The sequence below is a fragment of the Nerophis ophidion genome, linkage group LG14 (genome assembly GCF_033978795.1).
Source record: "Nerophis ophidion isolate RoL-2023_Sa linkage group LG14, RoL_Noph_v1.0, whole genome shotgun sequence".
NCBI lineage: Eukaryota > Metazoa > Chordata > Actinopteri > Syngnathiformes > Syngnathidae > Nerophis > Nerophis ophidion.
Window position 1 is genome coordinate 15,405,192 of NC_084624.1, and position 24,145 is coordinate 15,429,336.

The 24,145-nt window shown below is 37.5% G+C and overlaps 1 protein-coding gene across 5 annotated transcripts in view; it reads left to right on the plus strand.

Annotated features, from left to right (window-relative positions):
- LOC133568186 (Fanconi anemia group A protein-like) overlaps positions 1 to 24,145 on the plus strand; it is a 115,392-nt gene that overhangs the window by 54,735 nt on the left and 36,512 nt on the right. For 4 of the 5 annotated variants that reach the window (XR_009809547.1, XM_061919937.1, XM_061919939.1 and 1 more), the window contains 13 exons: positions 375 to 470; positions 3,442 to 3,504; positions 3,615 to 3,697; positions 3,819 to 3,879; positions 5,630 to 5,679; positions 6,966 to 7,036; positions 7,236 to 7,334; positions 11,159 to 11,292; positions 11,363 to 11,433; positions 13,096 to 13,195; positions 20,205 to 20,392; positions 20,465 to 20,558; positions 23,533 to 23,727. Coding sequence is in view for 4 of the 5 variants with exons in the window: in XM_061919937.1 (XP_061775921.1) it covers positions 375 to 470; positions 3,442 to 3,504; positions 3,615 to 3,697; positions 3,819 to 3,879; positions 5,630 to 5,679; positions 6,966 to 7,036; positions 7,236 to 7,334; positions 11,159 to 11,292; positions 11,363 to 11,433; positions 13,096 to 13,195; positions 20,205 to 20,392; positions 20,465 to 20,558; positions 23,533 to 23,727 (1,305 nt within the window). In the remaining variant the exon portion in view is untranslated. The remainder of the gene's footprint in view (positions 1 to 374; positions 471 to 3,441; positions 3,505 to 3,614; positions 3,698 to 3,818; positions 3,880 to 5,629; positions 5,680 to 6,965; positions 7,037 to 7,235; positions 7,335 to 11,158; positions 11,293 to 11,362; positions 11,434 to 13,095; positions 13,196 to 20,204; positions 20,393 to 20,464; positions 20,559 to 23,532; positions 23,728 to 24,145) is intronic. The other variant, XM_061919938.1, reaches the window with a different exon arrangement.

Here is a 24,145-nt window from a genome sequence, read left to right on the forward strand (position 1 = left end):
CTAAGAAAATGCTTTAGATTTGACTCATAGTCAACTATGGGCTAAATCTAACGGATCAGATTTGACTATGAAACTCATTGGTTAAAGACAGCCCTATAAATTGATGCTTGTTTTTAAAAATCACTGCAAATGTAAAACAAAGAAATGTTCAAACAAATCCTCGTGCTCAACATTATTATGACATTCATTCCCTTGAGTGCGTTTGTAGTTGATACATAACATACAATGGTTAGTACAAACATTTTTTACATGAATAATAAAAACATTTACACAAGAGCAACACTGTCATTTCTTGGTATATGCTTGGCAAAACCTGTCACTTTACCCAGCAAAAAAAAGTTACTTACCCTACTGTCCACATTTCCATCTGCTAGGTGCACATCCTCCACCCCCCATATGTACCTGTGAAATACCGCAGCCTCCTGATGGAGTATGTTTCCCTGGCTAAGACCAGACTGGCTGACCTCAAGGTAACACGATGGCTACAAATCTAGTTTACCACCGCCAATTGTGAATGTGCACTGAATGAAAGATGGCTTCTCAGTTCTCATTTTAAAGCGCTTTGAGTGTAGAAAAGCGCTTATAAATCTGATCCATTATCATTATTATGATTATTTAAAAAATAGATAGATATATTGGCTTTCAGAAAGGATATTTACTCTTATACAATTATCATATAGTGACTATTTTTATTACATACCCCGTTTCCATATGAGTTGGGGAAATTGTGTTAGATGTAAATATAAACAGAATACAATGATTTGCAAATCTTTTTCAACCCATATTCAAATGAATGCACTACAAAGACAAGATATTTGATGTTCAAGCTCATAAACTTAATTTCTATATGCAAATAATAATTAACTTGGAATTTCATGGCTGCAACACGTGCCAAAGTAGTTGGGAAAGGGCATGTTCACCACTGTGTTACATCAGCCTTTTCTTTTATTTGGGAACTGAGGAAACTAATTGTTGAAGCTTTGAAAGTGTAATTCTTTCCCATTCTTGTTTTATGTAGAGCTTTAGTCGTTCAACAGTCCGGGGTCTCTGCTGTCGTATTTTACGCTTCATAATGCGCCACACCTTTTCAACGGGAGACAATTCTGGACTGCAAGCGGGCCAGGAAAGTACCCGCACTCTTTTACTACGAAGCCACGCTGTTGTAACACGTGGCTTGGCATTGTTTTGCTGAAATAAGCAGGGGCATCCATGATAACGTTGCTTGGATGACCAAAACCTGTATGGACCATTCAGCATTAATGGTGCCTTCACAGATGTGTAAGTTACCCATGTCTTGGGCACTAATACACCCCCAAACCATCATAGATGCTGACTTTTGAACTTTGCGCCTATAACAATCCGGATAGTTATTTTCCTCTTTGTTCTGGAGGACACCACGTCCACAGTTTCCAAATATAATTTGAAATGTGGACTCGTCAGACCACAGAACACTTTTCCACTTTGCATCAGTCCATCTTAGATGAGCTCGGGCCCAGCGAATTCGGCGGCGTTCCTGAGTGATGTTGATAAATGGCTTTCGCTTTGCATAGTAGAATTTTAACTTGCATTTACAGATATAGCGACCAACTGAAGTTACTGACAGTGGTTTTATAAAGTGTTCCATGTGGTGATATCCTTTACACACTGATGTCAGTTTTTGATGCCGTACCTTAAGTTGCTGGCACGGCCATTCTACCAACCGAGCTATGCCGAACAAATTACTTTTTTTTTTTCTTCTAAATTAGCCACTTGTGAAGTGAAAATTAAATATAACGTAGCCTTGCATTGACATTATATATCAAATAAAAATAAAAGTGAAAAAGTTGGGCTACTTAGTGTGTAATCTCTGTCATGTACAAACCCCGTTTCCATATGAGTTGGGAAATTGTGTTAGATGTAAATATAAACGGAATACAATGATTTGCAAATCCTTTTCGACCCATATTCAATTGAGTGCACAACAAAGACAAGATATTTGATGTTCAAACTCATAAACTTAATATTTTTTTGCAAAATATAATTAACTTAGAATTTCATGGCTGCATAATGAGCCAAAGTAGTTGGGAAAGGGCATGTTCACCACTGTGTTTCATCACCTTTTCTTTTAACAAGGCTCAATAAATGTTTGAGAACTGAAAAAACTAATTGTTGAAGCTTTGAAAGTGGGATTCTTTCCCATTCTTGTTTTATGCAGAGCTTCAGTCGTTCAACAGTCCGGGGTCTCCGCCGTCGTATTTTACGCTTTTTAATGCGCCACACATTTTCGATGGGAGACAGGTCTGGACTGCAGACGGGCCAGGAAAGTACCCGCACTCTTTTTTACAAAGCCACGCTGTTGTAACACTTGTCTTGCTGATATAAGCAGAGGCGTCCATGATAACATTGCTTGGATGACAACATATGTTGCTCCAAAACCTGTATGGACCATTCAGCATTAAAGGTGCCTTCACAGATGTGTAAGTTACCCATGCCTTGGGCACTAATACACCCCCATACCATCACAGATGCTGGCTTTTGAACTTTGCGCCTATAACAATCCGAATGGTCATTTTCCTCTTTGTTCTGGAGGACACCACGTCCTCTGTTTCCAAATATAATTTGAAATGTGGACTCGTCAGACCACAGAACACCTTTCCACTTTGCATCAGTCCATCTTAGGTGAGCTCAGGCCCAGCCAAGCCGGCGGCGTTTCAGGATACTGTTGATAAATGGGTTTGGCTTTGAATAGTAGAGTTTTAACTTGCACTTACAGATGTAGCGACCAACTGTAGTTACTGACAGTGGTTTTATGAAGTGTTACTGAGACCATGTGGTGATATCCTTTAAACACTGATGTCGGTTTTTGATGCAGTACCGCCTGAGGGATCAAAAGTCCGTAATATCATCGCTTACGTGCAGTGATTTCTCCAGATTCTCTGAACTTTTGCATGATTTTACGGACTGTCGATGGTAAAATCCCTAAATTCCTTGCAATAGCTCATTGAGAAATGAACGGCAATTTGCTTACAAATTGGTGACCCTAGCCCCATCCTTGTTTGTGAATTACTTAGCATTTCATGGAAGCTGCTTTTATACCCAATCATGGCACCCACCTTTTCCCAATGAGCCTGCACACCTGTGGGATGTTCCAAATAAGTGTTTGATGAGCATTCCTCAACTTTATCAGTATTTATTGCCACCTTTCCCAATTTATTTGTCACGTGTTGCTGGCATCAAATTTTAAAGTTAATGATTATTTGCAAAAAAAAAAAATGTTTATCAGTTTTAACATCAAATATGTTGTCTTTGTAGCATATTCAACTGAATATGGGTTGAAAATGATTTGCAAATCATTGTATCCCGTTTATCTTTACATCTAACACAACGTCCCAACTCATATGGAAACGGGGTTTCTAGTTATATTTGTTACAGTCGAAATCTCAAATTGCTGATATTTTGCAGGAGTCAGTTGAGGAGATGGGTCTTTATGGAGACATTTCTGGTGCTGAAGCTGCACCGGTGCAGGTACAGTATATTGACATTTAATTATATGATAGAATAGTAATGGAAACACGATTATGAACTTGTGTGTATCAAATCATGTTTTTATTTGCGTTTTTGTGTGTGGGTCATAGTGCCAGGCTGTCCAGGATGTAGATAAAGCTGTATCTCTTTTTGAGAGTACAGGGAGACTCTCTGCCACAGTCATGGAGGCCAGGTATTTTAGCAATACAAGTCACTTTTAGTTGTAATTTCCTTGCTGTATACCAGTTATTTCATTAATTCAACAACTATATACTTTTGATATAACACTGATTAAAAATTGTTTCCTTTTCCAGTATTTTCCGTCGGTCATATTTCCTCACAAGGTTTCTTCCTACTCTGCTAAAGCCAAAAGTGGTAAGTCTCATCAACGTCAAATGTTGACACCAGACTTTGTGTCTAACAGTACCTTACTTTGTATTATATTGACATAGGATATGGGTCCAATATTTTCAATTCATCATCAAGTATGGGATTATATGTGCTTGCATTTTAAATGTGTGATATAATGTCCGATACAAGTAGTCCTGCAGCGAGCGTGTTTAAGTGTGCAAAGCTAGACAGCCAGTTAACATCTAAATGTCCTCCAATAAGCAGAGTAGGTTGATGTTTTTGTTTTGTATTTTAGTCAAGTCATTTAGAAAAAGCTAAACATGCTAGGCTACAGTCTACCAATAAATATCGATAGCTGTATTATTTAACCAGTATCTTAATGTACCAGGCCAATTAAAATTGGCACCAAAAAGTACATGCAATCTGAATGCATCTTTAATCATCACACCCGTATATATTAGTGCTGTCGAAAGATTTTTTTTCTTTAATCATATTAATCACACTTTAGAATTTTGATTGTGATTAACCACAATTAATTACATGCTTGTATAACTTAAGTTAACTTTTAAATTAAAAACAGTGTTATGAAAGAAATGCAATTTTATTATTAGAATGTCATAGAGGCACATTTTTTTAATGTTTTACTTGAATGCATGTTATTTATTTGTTTAAAACCTACTAATAGTTGTATCTAAAGTCCACTCAGAGTTTATTTTGAAGTGAAATTTGCTTTGGACTGAGGCATGCATTGATCTGATCATTGACCGTGTAATAACGCACCTTTCGGGTAACCATCTACTGTTAAGGTAAAGGAGCATGTGAGTTCAAAATAAATTGCATAAATAATTTGCATAGCTACATGTTTAAAGCGATATGTTTTTGTGATTAATGGCGTGCGTTATAGTGTGTTAAGTTTGACAGCCGTAATAAAAATACTTATTTACTGTCTTATACCCCGAAAAATGTGGTTTTGTATTTTTACGTTGATTAATTTCAAAATGATTTCAGTGGAAAAAGCCATACATTTTCTATAAATTATATTCACTAGGTTTGCGGGTTAACTGGAGCCTATCCTAGCTGACTCCTGGCAAGAGGCGGAGCACATCCTCAACTTATTAAAATTATTCATTAACATGACAACATTAAAAATCATGCAATAATCAATAATAATTGCAATTTGGACATTAACGATCATAGAGTCGATTAGTAATCATCAATAATACATTTATTTATTATAAATAAAGTAATGCAGACAGTTCTAGAAATTGACTTACTTCAGTGTGCCACCTCACCGAGAGATCAGACCAGCTACTTTAATTTCTGGCACTTATGGTCCAGTTTTGCACACATTTTCATTAATTTGATAAATGTGGGAATGAATTTAATTGTTTCTTAATCCAAATGAATTGTTTTTTTAAAGTTGCAAGGGATGAAACGAAAATAAATGTAAAACTGCATCGATATACATGAATTAAAGATGCATCAATAATCTGTTGTTAATTGAATCGTAGTTCCTGAACCGTACTCGAATCGTAACGTGCCCAAAGATTCCCACCTCTATAGTGCATAGCATCACATTCTATAGCTTGAAGAAAACTCAATCGCTCTATTCGATTTCAAACGTTCTCCTTAACTTTCTAAATCATTGCTTGGCTACTTTACCTACTAATTAGTGTTGCTTACTTGTAATTTTGTATCATCAATTGTTCAGAAATTATATGGATTGAATATAGTAGAATAATGAAACAGATTTGACTTCGGATTTTATTTTTAGCTTCCTGTGAAAGCAGATGCTCAGATGAGTTTCATCGAGGCCCTAAAAAAGTAAGTAAAATTCCTTTCACATTTTTTTTTTAACCACAATTTTATGAAATGTTTTGTAGTTTTTTCAATGTTCATAATCGTGTTAGCTTGCCCGTGTTTTCTAACAGAAACTGTGCAGGCGGATCTAAACCAAGTGTAACAAACCAGAGCATAAACAATGGCTTTCAACATGTTGACTGTATTCAGTTGATATTCATTAAATGTATCTATTTATTAAAATAAGGCATTCTCAAAAATTCTATTTCCAAATCATGGAGTTAGTAACCTGAAAAGAAGAGTCCTAAGTACAACTGTTTCATCGAAAAGTTATTGCAACTTTTCACTGAACACTTTACAACCTGTTTCAAATGACAAAACACTGAGTATTATACCACCAGACATTGACTGATGTGGCAGTCATTTTATGAAAAACAACCTAGTGACTTGCCTTTTTCCATGATGCGATCACCCTTATGTGGTGTCTTTGTACGTTTTACGTCAATGGATAGCTTATCATTGAGAGATTGACCTAATACAACATTTCATTAAGCCTGGGCAATGTAGCATAAAAATGAAACACCTTTTTTCCCACAATATATTCCTGTGAAGGTAAAAAACTAATTATTTTAAAGAGTAATGTTAAGATTTGTTGACTTTTTTTTTTTTCTCAAACAATGGTTTGTAAAAAGAGAGGATAAGGAACTAGTTGTAATATTCTGATGATATCCTTAAACTGTCAATAACACACACTAAATACATTCAAAGATTTGTAGTTAATACATGTGATCAGTATTGGAATCGACAGCATGGATTTAGTGAAGACTTTGACAGAGTGTCTTTAAATGGAACACCTTATGAGTGCCTGATACAAACATTGGAACTCTGTGTAAAATATTACGTGTTTGTAGATGAAATGGGATTAGCTAAGTACTCCATTTATGAACCAAATGTGTTTCCAGTCCGTATGTCCAAAGTATGGTAGTTATTTTGCAGGCACATTTCTGAAAAAAATATGTAAGTCAACTTAAAACAAATCCCTATTTTTCAGTGTATTAAAACTTGTTTTTGTTAGTGTCTGTAGTACTTAGATACTTAAAAAGTCAGCTTGTTACCTTTCAAAAGAACTCAAAACCACGTTTCTACCCTAAATGGTTCGTTGACTGCTTTACTTTTACTTTGGATACTTTTTTAGACACCTTAGCCGAACACAATTCTGGGATATTAGGGAGTTAAGATGTGTGTCATGTTTTAGAAATAGCATTGATGATCTATGAGAAAATTGTACTATTTTTCTTTTCTATACTTAGGGCAGATAAGATTCCTGCTGCCCAATATTCAGCATACGTGGACTCCTGCCAGAGACTAAGACAGCAAGAGGGTGGGTATCATTTTTTTAAAGTGTATTACTTCTTAAAATACATTGGTGGATAAAAAAAAACAGTTAATTATAATTATGTAAATGCATTCAATGAGTTAGAAAGTCGTGAATGTCTTTTTTGACATGGCAATTTCTCTTCTCTTTCTATACTTTATGTAAGAACAAGGTTGTACTCTGAACTTAACATTTACACTTACAGGGAATGTAGTGCGTGTGGACAATCATGACCATCCTTTGGAGCTCCTAGAAGTTCAGCTGCAGGAGCTTGTGGAGCATGTTGTTGATGGAAGTGAAGGAGGTAGGTCCATCCTGAACAAATCAGACACTGATACACAGATGAGAAATTAAGCTAAGAACACTTTGTGGGACCGACAAAACTCAACAAACTCTTCTCTCTCTGTGCAAAATACAAACCCCGTTTCCATATGAGTTGGGAAATTGTGTTAGATGTAAATATACCCATATTTAGTTGACTATGCTACAAAGGAAACATATTTGATGTTCAACCTGATAAACATTTTTTTTTTGCAAATAATCATTAAATTTAGAATCTGATCCCAGCAACACGTGACAAAGAAGTTGGGAAAGGTGGCAATAAATACTGATAAAGTTGAGGAATGCTCATCAAACACTTATATGGAACATCCCACAGGTGTGCAGGCTAATTGGGAACAGTTGGGTTCCATGATTGGGTATAAAAGCAGCTTACATGAAATGCTAAGTAATTCACAAACAAGGCTTGGGTGAGGGTCACCACTTTGTCAGCAAATTGTCAAATAGTTTTAGAACAACATTTCTCAACGAGCTATTGCAAGGAATTTAGGGATTTTACCATCTACAGTCCGTAAAATCATGCAAAAGTTCAGAGAATCTGGAGAAATCACTGCACGTAAGCGATGATATTACGGACTTTTGATCCCTCAGGCGGTACTGCATCAAAAACCGACATCAGTGTGTAAAGGATATCACCACATGGGCTCAGTAACACTTCATAAAACCACTGTCAGTAACTGCAGTTGGTCGGTACATCTGTAAGTGCAAGTTAAAACTCTACTATTCAAAGCCAAACCCATTTATCAACAGTATCCTGAAACGCCGCCGGCTTGGCTGGGCCTGAGCTCACCTAAGATGGACTGATGCAAAGTGGAAAGGTGTTCTGTGGTCTGACGAGTCAACATTTCAAATTATATCTGGAAACAGAGGACGTGGTGTCCTCCAGAACAAAGAGGAAAATGACCATTCGGATTGTTATAGGCGCAAAGTTCAAAAGCCAGCATCTGTGATGGTATGGAGGTGTATTAGTGCCCAAGGCATGGGTAACTTACACATCTGTGAAGGCACCTTTAATGCTGAACGGTCCATACAGGTTTTGGAGCAACATATGTTGTCATCCAAGCAATGTTATCATGGACGCCTCTGCTTATATCAGCAAGACAAGTGTTACAACAGCGTGGCTTTGTAAAAAAGAGTGCGGGTACTTTCCTGGCCCGTCTGCAGTCCAGACCTGTCTCCCATCAAAAATGTGTGGCGCATTAAAAAGCGTAAAATACGACGGCGGAGACCCCGGACTGTTGAACGACTGAAGCTCTGCATAAAACAAGAATGGGAAAGAATTCCACTTTCAAAGCTTCAACAATTAGTTTTTTCAGTTCTCAAACGTTTATTGAGCCTTGTTAAAAGAAAAGGTGATGAAACACAGTGGTGAACATGCCCTTTCCCAACTACTTTGGCTCATTATGCAGCCATGAAATTCTAAGTTAATTATATTTTGCAAAAAAATATTAAGTTTATGAGTTTGAACATCAAATATCTTGTCTTTGTAGTGCACTCAATTGAATATGGGTCGAAGAGGATTTGCAAATCATTGTATTCCGTTTATATTAACATCTAACACAATTTCCCAACTCATATGGAAACTGGGTTTGTACATGACAGAGATTACACACTAAGTAGCCCAACTTTTTCACTTTTATTTTTATTTGATATATAATGTCAATGCAAGGCTACGTTATATTTAATTTTCACTTCACAAGTGGCTAATTTAGAAGGAAAAAAAAAAGTAATTTGTTCGGCATAGCTCGGTTGGTAGAATGGCTGTGCCAGCAACTTGAGGGTTGCAGGTTCGATTCCCGCTTGTGCCATCCTAGTCACTGCCGTTGTGTCCTTGGGCAAGACAATTTACCCACCTGCTCCCAGTGCCACCCACACTGGTTTAAATGTAACTTATATATTGGGTTTCACTATGTAAAGCGCTTTGAGTCACTTGAGAAAAAGCGCTATATAAATATCATTCACTTCACTTCACTTCACTCTTCAAACATCCCCTATTGCTTGGATTTAAATGACTTCACTGTCGCCTCACATTTGTCTCATTAAAAAGGTGTGGTGGTCAAGCCAGCGTCTGTTCTCAATGCGTACTAGATTACGCTTAGCCTTATGCTTGCGATGTTTTCGGCTGTACAAACCGTTCAAATCGCTAAAAGGATAAATGTTTCTTCAGAGTTCCTCAAGAGGTAATCAGAAAGGGAGGAAAAATACAGTATTTTATGAAAAACACCCCTGACCCATAAGTCCTTTCAAACTACAGGCTCCAATCTCCCTTTCATATCTAAAGTAATCGAAAGCAGTTGCCACCCACCTTCAGAACAACCTCTGAAAAAATTCTAGTCTGTTTCACAGTGGCCTTGTGGTTTGAGTGTCCGCCCTGAGATCGGTAGGTTGTGAGTTCAAAACCCAGCCGAGTCATACCAAAGACCATAAAAAAAATGGGACCCATTGCCTCCCTGCTTGGCACTCAGCATCAAGGGTTGGAATTGGGGGTTAAATCACCATAAATGATTCCCGGGCGCGGCACCGCTGCTGCCCACTGCTCCCCTCACTTCCCAGGGTGGGGATTAAGGGGATGGGTCAAGTGCAGAGGACACATTTTACCACACTTAGTGTGTGTGTGTGACAATCATTGGTACTTTAACTTAACTTTAAAACTGCACTACTGTCATCAGATCTGCATTCTCCCTCGCTCCTTATCCTTGTGGACCTTTCTGCTGCATTTAACACTGTTGACCATGACATACTGCTCACATGGCCCTTCCAGTTATACCTCACAAACTGAACAGAATACTTCCTTAGTCACTCAAAATCAAAACCACAAATAGTTACTCGTGGTGTCCCTCAGACTTGTCCTGGGTTTACCGCGCCTTCCGCCCGAATACAACTGAGATAGGCTCTGTCACGCCCAATTTCTTCCCCCCTTATAAAAACCTTCCCCCCCCATATAACGCTATATTATAAAAATACAGACGTCTTGTTAACGCTATATTATAAAAATATAACGCTATATTATAAAAATATAACGCTATATCATAAAAATAGAGACGTTTTGTTAACGCTATATTCTAAAAAAAAAAATTAAAAAACAATTTACAAACACAAGCTATGGGATGACGCATTTACTTCCGGGGTCACGTTTCCTCTTATGTCATCCCATAGCTTGTGTTTGTAAATTGTTTTTTAATTTTTTTTATAATATAGCGTTAACAAAACGTCTGTATCTTTATAATATAGCGTTATATTTTTATAATATAGCGTTAACAAAACGTCTGTATTTTCATAATATAGCGTTAACAAAACGTCTGTATTAATCATGACCCCGGAAGTAAATGGGGGGGGGCGAAGGTTTTTGTAGGGAGAAGAAATTTGCCGTGACAGCTCCAGCATCCCCCGCAATCCCGAAAGGGACAACCGGTAGAGCATTTGCAAAATAAAAAACATTAAAAACCTTTTTACATTGTCCCTGTGGAGAATTGTCTGTAGAATTTTGAGAACAATAATGAATTTATTCAATTTTGGAATAAGACTGGAACATAACGAAATGTGGAAAAAGTGATGCGCTCTGAATGATTTCTGGATTAATTGTCTATATAGCCTTTATTTAGCTGGAGCCTAAGCATTTGTATAAACAGAAAATGTACTAAAAGATGGCAGATCGCAGATATTTGCTGCACAATACTGAATTGGTAGTTGTTCAATAAAAAGATAAATCCTCGAAGTCACAACTTGCCTCATAATAGTACTTCCTGCAGAATTGTCCTATTTTTTAATGTTTCCCGTATCTTCCGTCAGACATTTCAGCCCAATTGTCCAAGATTTCTCACACTTTGGGCTTCATTTTTCCTGGTCTAACCACTGACGCCTTTGAACAGGAAGTCATCCAACTTCAAACTGACACACCACCGTTTTCAGAGCTCCACATGAAGGTAATGTTAGTTTTCACGCAGTATGTTATTCGTATGTGATTGACAATTCTTCTGTCCTTCATATCCTCAGGTTGTCAACGTGATTCTCAGATGGTTTTGCCAGTGCATTTTAGATTCTTCCAAAGTGCTATCCCCTAATAAGTGAGAAAACTATTTTTAAATTCTTTTGTTGTTTTGTCAAAAAATAATTTATATGTCTTTTTGTCTTTGACCAAATGTAAATCAGGGGTGTCCGAAGTGAGTCCCAGGGGTCTTTTGCAATCCTAGCTCGTTTTCTTATGGGCCCTTTTGGGTATTATTGTAGACGTACAATTAAAAAATTAACAATACTATGAGAAGAAGTTGAAATGTTGATACAAAGTAAGCCTTTGGAATATCTGAGCATTTGATCCAAGAGGAGAAGATTACAGATTGACATGATATTTAAGGAGTATTTCATTAAAATAAACTTACCATTCTATGATGCCATTAAAAAAAAAACAAAAAAAAACTTGGAATTAGCAGGATAGGACCCATAACTTGTTTTTTTGCCTTGTTTTTTATTTTATTTTAAATTAAAGGCCTACTGAAACCCACTACTACCGACCACGCAGTCTGATAGTTTATATATCAATGATGAAATATTAACATTGCAGCACATGCCAATACGGCGTTTTTAGTTTACTAAATTGCAATTTTAAATTTCCCGCGAAGTGTGCTGTTGAAAACGTCGCAGAATGCTGACGTGTACGCATGACGTCACGGACTGTTAGGAAATATTAGCGCTGCGCACACACACAGCTAAAAGTCGTCCGCTTTAACCGCAAAATTACACAGTATTTTGGACATCTGTGTTGCTGAATCATTTGCAATTTGTTCAATTAATAATGGAGAAGTCAAATTAGAAAGATGGAGTTGGGAAGCTTTAGCCTTTAGCCACACAAACCCACGGTAAATCCTTGTTTAAAATTCCCGGAGGTGAAACTTTACTATGGATCAGAGGGGTCAAGCGAACATGGATCCCGACCAAATGTCAACCAGCAGTTTTCGGTGAGAAAATTGCGGTAAAAAGTCGCCACTTACCTAGGATCAGCTGAGCTTGTGCCGTCTGTACAGCTGCCGTTGACTTCCATCAGACCCTGGCCTCAAGACACCTATGGACACACCGTTCCGACTATCAGGTACTATTAAACTACTAAAACACTAGCAACACAATAGAAAGATAAGGGATTTCCCAGAATTATCTTAGTAAATGTGTCTAAAAACATCTGAATCTGTCCCAATGCAATCGCGTTTTTTTTTTAACTTGATTTTTTCTTTTTCCTTTTTTTTTTTGTAGTCCGTCGCTATCAATATCCTCAAACACGAATCTTTCATCCTCGCTCAAATTAATGGGGAAATTGTCGTTTTCTCGGTCCGAATAGCTCTTTTTGTTGGAGGCTCCCATTAAAAACAATGTGAGGATGTGAGGAGCCATCAACGTGTAACTTCATCGTCTGCTACTTCCGGTAAAGGCAGGGCTTTTCTGTTAGCGACCAAAAGTTGCGAACTTCATCGTCAATGTTCTCTACTAAATCCTTCCAGCAAAAATATGGCAATATCGCGAAATGATCAAGTATGACACATAGAATAGACCTGCTACCCCCGTTTAAATAAGAAAATCTAATTTCAGTAGGCCTTTAAATCCCTAAATTGCCCCCTCATACTTTTGATTTTTTTGGTATGTGACCCTAGTTGAGAAAGTGTGGACACCCCTGGGCTGGATTCCTTTTTGACCGTACAAAGAACTTAATTTTGTTGTGCTGTTTATGTTTGTTTTTTAAGACAAATGACGTGGGCTTCCAGGTTTGTGAGTGTATTCGCTTGTAACATACAACTCCTCTCCTGCCTTCTACACAGAATTTGGGATCTACTCCATAACCAGGTGTGTAAATGTCTGCTCTTACACACTTTTATGACAAAAGAAGCCTAATTATTAGTAGTTATGTTCTAAAAATAACAGATTATAATAGAAAAAGGTTTCTCTCTAAAAAAACCCATAGTGCAGGAATGATAAAAGAGAATTGGAGAATATGATTGTGGATATTCAGGTGCCAAATCAAAGTCATGGAATGTGTTGGGAAATGTTCTTCCATTTAGTCTTGTACTGGAGAATTTATTTATTGCAGCTATCAAAATTTATGGGAATATGAGCATATGAAAAATGGATGGATTTATGTCAACATGTCTTGTACTATTGTCAACTTTATCTGTATCAGAAAGCAGCATAACAGTCTTAAAACATGTACACAATCGTGACTTCCTGTTCATTGCAAAGAAACCTTCATAATATAAGCATTAACCTAGATTCTACCACAGCAACAGACAAAATGTACACATTTGTTTTTTTGAGATTAAATACACACATTTAGATTATATGCCCACATGTTTTATTTTAGATTAAATGCACACATTTAGTCTTTCTTTAGATTAATTGCACACATTTCTTTTTTAGATCAAATCACACATTTAGTCTTTATTTTTGATTAATAGCAAACATTTACTTTTTAGATAAAAATCACACATTTGATTAAATGTACATGTGTTTTTTTAGATTAAATGTACACATATTTTATTTGGATTATATGCACACACTTGGATTATATGCACACATTTATTTATTTTTTTAGATTAAATGCACAATTATTTTTCAAGATTGAGATCATATGCACAATTATTTTGAAGATTAAATGCACACTTTTTTTTTTAGATTAAATGCACACATATCCTTATCTTTAGATTAAATGCACACATTTCTTAATTTTTTTAATAAATGCAAACATTTAGATGATCCATCCATTTTCTACCGCTTGTCCCTTTCGGGATTGCGGGGGGTGGGGAAGGTGCTGGAGATTATATTAACACATTTCTTATTTTATATTTACTTTATAGATTTACATTATATGCACACGTCTTTTTTTTAAATGAAATCCACATTTAGATATATGCACACATTTCTTTTTTAGATTCAATTTACACATTTAAAAAAACAAACATTTATTTCGATTATATGCACACTTAGTTAACCGTATTTGGACACATTTAATTTTTTAAGATTAAATGCACACATTTATATTATTTGTGAATTATATTTATGTAGCGCTTTTCTCAAGTGACTCAAAGTTCTTTACATTGTGAAACCCAATATATAAGTTATATATATATATATTTTTTAAACTAGTGTGGGTGGCACTGGGAGCAGGTGGGTAAAGTGTCTTGCCCAAGGACACAACAGTAGTTACTAGGATGGCGGAAGCGGGGATCGAACCTGCAACGCTGAAGTTGCTGGCACTGCCGCTCTACCAACCGAGCTATTCCGCCCCAATATTATATGCACACACTTATTTTTTTGTAGATTAAATGAACACTTATTTTTTAGAATACATGCACAAATGTACATTAAATGCACATACATTTTTTTTTAGAATTTATAAACACTTTTTTTTTAGATTAAACGAACACGTTTAGATTTTATGCATACGTTTTTTTTAGATAAATGTAGATGTTACATTTCTAGTTTATAAGCACACATTTAGATTAAATGCACACATTTATTTTTGGATTGAATATACACCATTTATTTTAGATTATCTGCACATATTTAGATTAAATTGACGCATCTCTTTATTTTAAGATTAAATGCACACATTTGGATGTATGAACACATTTTTGTATTTTAGATTAAATACACACATTTACATTATATGCACACATGTATTTTTTCTAGATTAATTATGCACATTTCTATTTTTAGATGACATTCACACATTTAGCTCATATGCACATATTTCTTTTTTTGTAGATTACATGCACACTTGAAACTTTTTTTATTAAATGCCCAAATTTAGATTAAATGCACAATTTTTTTTATATATATTATATGCACACATTTCTCGTTTTAGAATAAATGCACACATCCACCCATCCATCTTTTTCCACTTATTCCGGGTTGGGTAGCGGAGGCAGCAGCCTAAGCAGAAAAGCCTAAATTTCTTTCTCCCTGGTTTCTTCGTCCAACTCTTCCCGGGGGATCCCAAACACCTTCCCAGTCCGACTGGTAGACAGAGGGTCTGATTTACTAAAGATTTACGTGCACTAAAACATGTGCAAACCTGATAACACATGCAAAGCTGATCTACTAAATATGTGCAAAGTGCTTTGCGTCTGTTATGTGAGCAGAATAAGACGTGCCATCCATTTTGCATGTTTTCATTGTTATTTTAAAATTTATGCTTATCATCAAAACCCCCACAATACTGGGAGAAGACAATGCAAATATAATTATACACCATGCGCAATGTGATTTATTAACACTCATCACCGCTTTGCGATCACTATTTGGCGTCATATTTTGACACGTGTCCGAAGGACGTGCAAACTGGCAGTTCCACACACGGCTGCAGGATCAGTTCTCGCGCTGCAGAGAGAGACGAGAATCCTCCGACCTGTGTGTGTGCGTATCAACATTTTGGTGGAGGGAGAAATTAAAATGTTAGACACTCCGTCTATTCAGAAATTTCATTTTAAAATGTGTTGCTACTGGATGACTTATAGGACTGAATAAAATGAATTCAATCGTTGCGTTTTGGTGGCTACTGGCGTTTTTTTTTAACGTCATTTTATTTTTGTAGGTAGGTATATTGCCATAATGAAAAAATGAAAAGACGTCTTGTATTAAACATTTTCTTGCGATTGAGTTGTTCCAGATGCACGAATGCGCCCCACAGCTTCGCACACGGAATGTGAAAGTGGAAGATAAGTGTCAGTGTGCATGTTTTTTACGAATCAGAAAAGGTGTTACAGATTATAGATATGCCCTGTTGGTTCAATACATTGCCCACAGGTAGGAGCATGATAAGATAAATATGCAAAAAATGAGAGTGTCTCCATGGTAAAAGCCCCGAACGCATGCAAAATAAGGCACTTTGCACCACTTTTCAATTGCACACGCATTGTTAGTAGATCACACACAACATGAACACTAAGGTACACACTAGGGGTGTGGGAAAAAATCGATTCCAATACGAATCGAATCGTTTACGTTGTGCGATTCAGAATCGATTGTCATTTAAAAAAAATCGATTTTTTTATTTTTATTTAATTATTATTATTATTTTTTTTAATTAATCCAACAAACCACTACACAGCAATACCATAACAATGCAATCCAATTCCAAAACCAAACCTGACCCAGCAACACTCGGAACTGCAATAAACAGCAATTGAGAGGAGACAAACATGACACAGAACAAACCAAAATTAGTGAAACAAAAATGAATATTATCAACAACAGTATGAATATTAATTATAATTTCAGCATAGCAGTGATTAAATATCCCTCACTGACATTGTCATTAGACATTTATAAAAATAATAAAAAAGAACAATAGTGTCACAGTGGCTCACACTTGCATCGCATCTCATAAGTTTGACAACACACTGTGTCCAATGTTTTCACAAAGATAAAATAAGTCATATGTTTGGTTTGTTTAATAGTTAAAACAAATTTACATTATTGCAATCAGTTGATAAAACATTGTCCTTTACAATTATAAAAGCTTTTTTTTTTTTTAAATCTACTACTTTGCTGGCATGTCAGCAGACTGGGGTAGATCCTGCTGAAATCCTATGTATTGAATGAATACAGAATCGTTTTGAATTGGAAAAATATCGTTTTTGAATTGTGAATCGAATCGAATCAAATCGAAAAAATCGATATATCATCGAATAGTGACCCCAAGAATCGATATTGAATCGAATCGTGGGAGACCCAAAGATTCACAGCCCTAGTACACACTATTTAATTTTTTGCATACACTATATAGCGTTGTATTTGGATCGCAGGAAATCACGCCCATAGTCTCTCCAGTGTGTCCTGGGTCTTCCCCTTGACGCCCTTCCAGTTGGATGTGCCCACAACATCTTCCCATGCAGGCATCCAGGGGAGCCACCTCATCTGGCTCCTCTCGATGTACAAGAGCGGTGACTTTATTCCAAACACCTCCTGAATGACTGAGCTTCTCAGCCTATATCTAAGGGAGAGCCCCGCCACTTGATAGAGGAAACACATTTTGGCCGCTTGTACCCGCAACCTTGTACTTTCAGTCAGTTCTTCTTTTATTTCAGATGCACATATATATATATATTTTTGATTAAAATAATAGTAATGGATTTGATTTGTTAGCGTTTTTTTAGACACTCAAAGCGCTTTACGCTTGGAACTGAGAAGCCACAGTTTTTTCACTCTACATGATGGTGGTAAGCTACCGCATTTTTCGGAGTATAAGGGGCTCCGGAGTATAAGTCGCACCCGCCGAAAATGCATAATAAAGAAGGAAAAAAACACAAGTCGCACTGGAGTATAAGTCGCATTTTTGGGGGAAATGTATTTAATAAAACCCAACACCATGAATAGACATTTGAAAGGCAATTTAAAATAAATAAAGAATAGTGAACAACAGGCTGAATAAGTGTACGTTATATGACGCATAAATAACCAAATGAGAAAGTGCCTGGTATGTTAACGTAACATATTATAGTGAGAGTCATTCAAATAACTATAACATATAGAACATGCTATACGTTTACCAAACAATCTGTCACTCCTAATTGGTAAATCCAATTGAATCTTATACGTCTAGTCCAGGGGTGTCAAACTCAAATACAGAGTGGGCCAAAATTTTAAACGGAACAAAGCCGCGGGCCAAAGTTGAACAAATTAACCTTTTAATAGGGACCCAAACAAGTTTTGCATTAAATATTGAACAAGCAAGGCTTATATAACTTTAGTGACATGCAAAATCCAGTTTCAAATAATAATAATAATAATTTAAAAAATATCAAAGGCATATCAAATAAAATGTAAATGAAAATGTTATGCCTTTTTTCTATTTGCAATCTTCTGAGGTAAATATCAAAATTTTTCCACAGGCTAATAATAAATTTGAAAATAAAATAATGAATGAACCAAACATTCAAGCCTTGAAGTAGCAAGAGAAAATGCATGAATAAAATGTTAATTATTGGTCAGTTTGCTGGAAGTTTCCCGGAAGAGTTAGTGCTGCAAGGGGTTCTGGGTATTTATTCTGTTGTGTTACGGTGCGGATGTTCACCCGAAATGTGTTTGTCATTCTTGTTTGGTGTGGTTTCTCAGTGTTGCGCATATTTGTAACAGTGCTAAAGTTGTTTATACGGCCACCCTCAGTGTGACCTGTATGGCTGTTGACCAAGTATGCCTTGCATTCACTTGTGCGTGTGTGTGTAAAAGCCACAAATATTATAACACTGGCGGGCCAGCTCTAATGCTAAATTGATATTGCCTCAAGGGCCAAATTAAATTACACGGGCCAGAGTTTGACACCCATGGTCTAGTGTCTTACGTAAATGAGCTAAATAATATCATGTGATATTTTCCGGTAATGTGTTGATAATTTCACACAAGTCGCTCCTGTGTATAAGTCGCACCTCCGGCCAAACTATGAAAAAAAACTGTGACTTATAGTCCGAAAAATACGGTACATTTGTAACCACAGATGCCCTGGGGTAGACTGACAGAAACATGGCTGCCAATTTGCGTATCCAACCACCACCATTCTTTATCATTCCTTCCTTCAATTTCCTACACCAGTGTTTGTGGACCTGAGTGCAAGGTGGTTGAAATGTCTGCTCTTGGACACAACAGCAGCAAATACGATGGCAGAAGCTTGATTTGTACCAGAAACCCTCAGTTTTCTGAACTGCCGTTCTACCATGCACACTTCTTTTATGTTTCTATTAAATACACACATTTAATGTATTTGTTTTTTGGTTGTACGAAAACTTTACTGTCATTGCAATCAAGACATACAACCAAATAACTGAGTAGCGCTGTCAAATAAGAATATCCATCCATCCATCCATTTTCTACCGCTTATTCCCATTCGGGGTCGCGGGGGGCGCTGGCGCCTATCTCAGCTACAATCGGGCGGAAGGCAGGGTAAGAATATAACATTTAAAAAAACAAAAATTAACACCAAAATATGCACAAATAGCAAAAAAAAAAGCATTTCAATAAAACAAATTGTTAATCAAACATTTTCCTGATATCACTAGGCAAAAGTCACAAGTAAATGTGCAAGGAACAGCTGGTTGATTTTGGTTATTTTGACCACCTATTATAGACGCCAGCCCAGTGGGCATCGATATAATGCGGTTCTACGTACTCTACAGCAGTGGTTCTCAACTTTTTTTCAGTGATGTACCCCCTGTGAATATTCTTTTAGTTCAAGTACCCCATAATCAGAGCAAATAATTTTTGGTTGAAAAAAAGAGATAAAGAAGTAAAATACAGCACTATGTCATCAGTTTCTGATTTATTAAATTGTATAACAGTGCGAAATATTGCTCATTTGTAGTGGTCTTTCTTGAACTACTTGGAAAAAAAGTTATAAAAGTAACTAAAAACTTGTTGAAAAGTAAACAAGTGATTCAATTATAAATAAAGATTTCTACACATAGAAGTAATCATCAACTTAAAGTGCCCTCTTTGGGGATTCTAATAGACACCCATCTGGATTCATGAACTTAATTCTAAACATTTCTTCACAAAAAAATAAATCTTTAACATCAATATTTATGGAACATGTCCACAAAGAATCTAGCTATCAACACTGCATATTGCATTGTTGTATTTTTTTTTCACAGTTTATGAACTTACATTCATATTTTCTTGAAGAATTATTCAATAAATATACTTATAAAGGATTTTTGAATTGTTGCTATTTTTAGAGTATTTTCAAAAAAATCTCACGTACCCCTTGGCATACCTTCAAGTACCCCCAGGGGTACGCGTACCCCCATTTGAGAACCACTGCTCTACAGTATCAGTCTGATTAGTTGTTCTCCTGTTTCCAAAGGGCTCCTTGCTGAGTGGGCCACACATGCTGGGTCTTGCAGCTTTTGTTGTCCACCTCCATGCTTCCACGTTGCAAAGGCCTTTAGTTCATCTGGCATCACTGTGCCCCGCCAAGCCAGTACCTATCTCAGAGGCCCTTAGCTCAGCATTGGTGTGCAGCACACAAACTAATATGCTGTTTTGTGTCAGGTGAGGTTGAAATATTTTGCGGATGTAAAATCAGATGTTAATATAATAAAGATTTTGCTTGTCAATTTGCAGATTCTGCATGGCTGCTGTGAGCTACGGGATCTGTAGAGGTGATTCGTTGACTCAGCCGCTAAAAGACTTGATTCCCAGCAGCTTCTACAAGAAGGTAGCAATGCCTCAGTTCTTCAAATTTGTTGTGTAAAAATATTAATGGCCTTAAGTCACTTGCCTGGTTTATTTTGACAAATGGTCTGGCCGTCGACTCCCCAGGCTTAGGTAGTAATCTGATTTACTGTTTTGAACATACTGTATATATCTAATTCATTTGAAGTATATGACATGCAGTGTTTCCCCCAGAAAATGTGTTAGTTAAGGTGGGGACTCTTCAGGTGGATGGGACCGGGGAAGAGGGTGGGTGGGTGTAAGGATCAGTGTAATTCGGCCTGAAGCCATCACGTCTCCACCTCGTCGCTGCCACCACAGACTGGGGGGGCAATAGACTACAGACTGCGGTGAAGTAGGCCGCTTGAAGAAGCCAACAATTATTGGTTGTGTTTTCCGCTCCATTTGCTTAACGGTGCTATACAATATATATCTTCATATTATTTCCGTAAAGTAAAAACAAAACAGTCCTAGTTACCTGAGATACTAAGTAAGTCATTGTTATGACCCAGTAATTTACTAAGTCAAAATAATTGACAAAATAATGACTTCCTTCCATCCATCCATTTTCTACTGCTTATTCCCTCTTAGATTAGATTAGATAGATTAGATAGTACTTTATTTATTCCGTCAGGAGAGTTCCTTCAGGAAAATTAAAATTTTCAGCACAATCCCATTCAAGTTTAGACAAACATTACAGGGAGACAGAACAGGATCGCTGACGGGTCTGCCGGCTTCCAGCGCCCCTTACAAAAAAGATGAGATACAGGTAAACAAGGAGGGGGAATAGAAGATTAAAACAAAATAAAAAAAATCGGTCTTAGCCTGGGCCCTGGAGAGGAGGTGCAGACTGAGGCCAAGGGAAAAAACAACAACTCATAGCCATGGTACACATCCCTCTTCCATGTGTGTAAGAGGGAAACATCAAACATCAAAGAACACAGAGGACATTAAAGACATTAAAGCAGCAGATACAACCAGACACTTGTACATACTAGCTATGAATAAAAAGTAAAAGAAACATATCCACTGTGGTGGCCTTTGGGGTGTTCCACGCCATCGTCCGCTGGGGAGGAGGGAGCATGGCCAGAGACAGGAGCAGACCCAACAAAGCAACCAAGACAGCCGACTCCATTTTCGGCCTGTGTCCAGTCCGCATGGATGAGCGAGGATACGTCCAAGGTGACTGAGGTGTCCGACACCTGCTCACCCAGCCAAGACACCGCGAAGCCTCTCCGTCCCAGCACTCAGTGCTAGCTCCGCAGTCCTGTCCCCTCATCCGCACCTCCTCCAGTCCCTCCAAACTCTGCAGTCCTGTCCCCTCATCCGCATCTCCTCCAATCCCTCCAAACTCTGCAGTCCTGTCCCCTCATCCGCATCTCCGCCAGTCCCTCCAAACCGACTCCGGTGTGGCAGACACCCAGCAGCTGGTCTCCATGGCCAAAAGGCTCCCGGGAGGCAGATCCAGAAGTCCACAAAAAAAAGCACCACAGAGGTCACGAAAGTGGCACCCCTTGTCACACAGTCCCAAAGGGTCCCGGACCAAAAGGCAAAAAAATATAATAAGACATGAAAACAAGGGTGCGCCTATCTCAGCTACAATCGGGCGGAAGGCGAGGTACACCCTGGACAAGTCGTCACCTCATCGCAGGGCCAACACAGACAGACAACATTCACACTCACATTCCCGCACTAGGGCCTTACTAAGTCAAATTAATGACTTACTGTAAGTAAGCGTTTGCAATAAGTGTTTGAAAAAAATAGTTAAAAATGGGGCCACATGCTGACATATGCTCAATCCATCATGCTTAATTTATTACAGCATTTGGGAAGACTGTAGTGGATTTTTGTTATGTAAATGTTATATTTTTATCAACATGTGATAGCAGGGACCCTGCTATTCAAAACTAGGCTGCTACATTACTAATGATTAATGTAAATATATAGCTGAAAAAATAGTACAATAGCAATAGGAGAGGCTATTCATCCCTGAACACCATGGATTTCATGAAGGCTTTATCATGCAGTTACATTATTATATAAATGATCAGAGACAGCGTCAGGAAACTCTTCATTTAACAATGTCTTTTTTTGCTGCTTCAACACAGAAAACGGCAAAGTGAAATAACTTAGTTGTTAAATGTAGGCAAATAATGATTGTCTTTCTCTCAGACGGACAGGACTTTGCTGTCCGTAACACACACACACGCGCACACACTGCACAGTGAGCTAACGTTACGCTAAAAGCTAATTAGCCTTCACCTCAAGGACTGGGAGACACCGTTTGATGAAGTCCCCGTCTGAGAAATGTTGTCTGTGTGTGGCAATTAGTTGAGCCACCTCATAACTGGCTAATGTTGCATTTTGTTAAGCACTCTTACCACAATGAAAAACTGTTGCTGCGTTAGCAAATTAGATGCCATTTGCTTAACCTTTGCTTCCAGCTCAACACCTGTGTAGGACGTGAAGGCCTGATGTTTTGAGTCATAATGTCCTCTTACATTGTAATCTTTCATCACAGCGACAGTTTCATTGCAAATTAAACAAGTGCACTTACTCTTGTTTCTAATGAAAAAGTAAGGATTTGTACACCGGGTCCGAAATCACTTGCAATCTTACGTCTTTGTAGTTCTGCTATTTTCGTTAGAGTGAACAATTAAGTGTTGATGACTTCTAATCAATAAAGTTGCTATGATATGAATCACTTATGTGGAAGATGATGTCCACAATAGCTCCATATAGTGTTTAAACTAGGAAGTACAGAACAATTAATTAAAATGCATGTTTTGTGTAGGCCAAAGTCCATCTAGTTTTAGACTTCACGCGGGCCGTTTGAAAAGGGTTGGCGGGTGGCATTTGCCCCGCGAGCCGTAGTTCGAACACCAATAATTTAGACCATCTGCTGGTTTCTGTTACCTTTCAAAGCCTTTTTATGCATCTATCCACAACGCTAACATTATATTTGTACACATTGCTAGCTTCAGTACCTTATCCCAAGACTGTTACCTGAAGCCAGAAGGACTGCTGGAAGTAAAGAGGCTGGAATTCAGGAGACGGACAGTTTTGGGCTGTGGAGCAATGCCAAAGACAGCAGCAGCCATTGGAAAAAGACAGCTTGGTGTCTTTGGAGACATCCTGCTTTCAGTCAGCTACGACAAGCACCCCAATATCAGGTAGGACAAATGCCAAATGTTCTTATTGGGTGTTTTTAAACTTCTGTCAAGATTTAATGACACTGATTGGGACTAAGACAATTTTAACACAAACGCGAATATTTTAAAAATGTTTTTAGTTTCCCCTCGGCTCTTTGTGTTTAACCTACTACGGCCTCGGTGCATCGTCAATTCTAAATCATCATTTAGTACTGTTATGACCCAGTGTAATGCCGTGTATGCTTGAGTTATCGTTTGTAAAAACAGCACCATATGGTTGTCCAATTTGATCATTGCCTGTATTCCGTTTGTTAGTGTGACTTCCCTGTTACTTTCTTTGAACCGTAAGTAGATTGCACAGGCAGCTGCATCTACATGGTCTTCTCAATTCATCTTTTGCTCAAGCAACATCTGTAAGTGTGTTCACAATATCATGTAT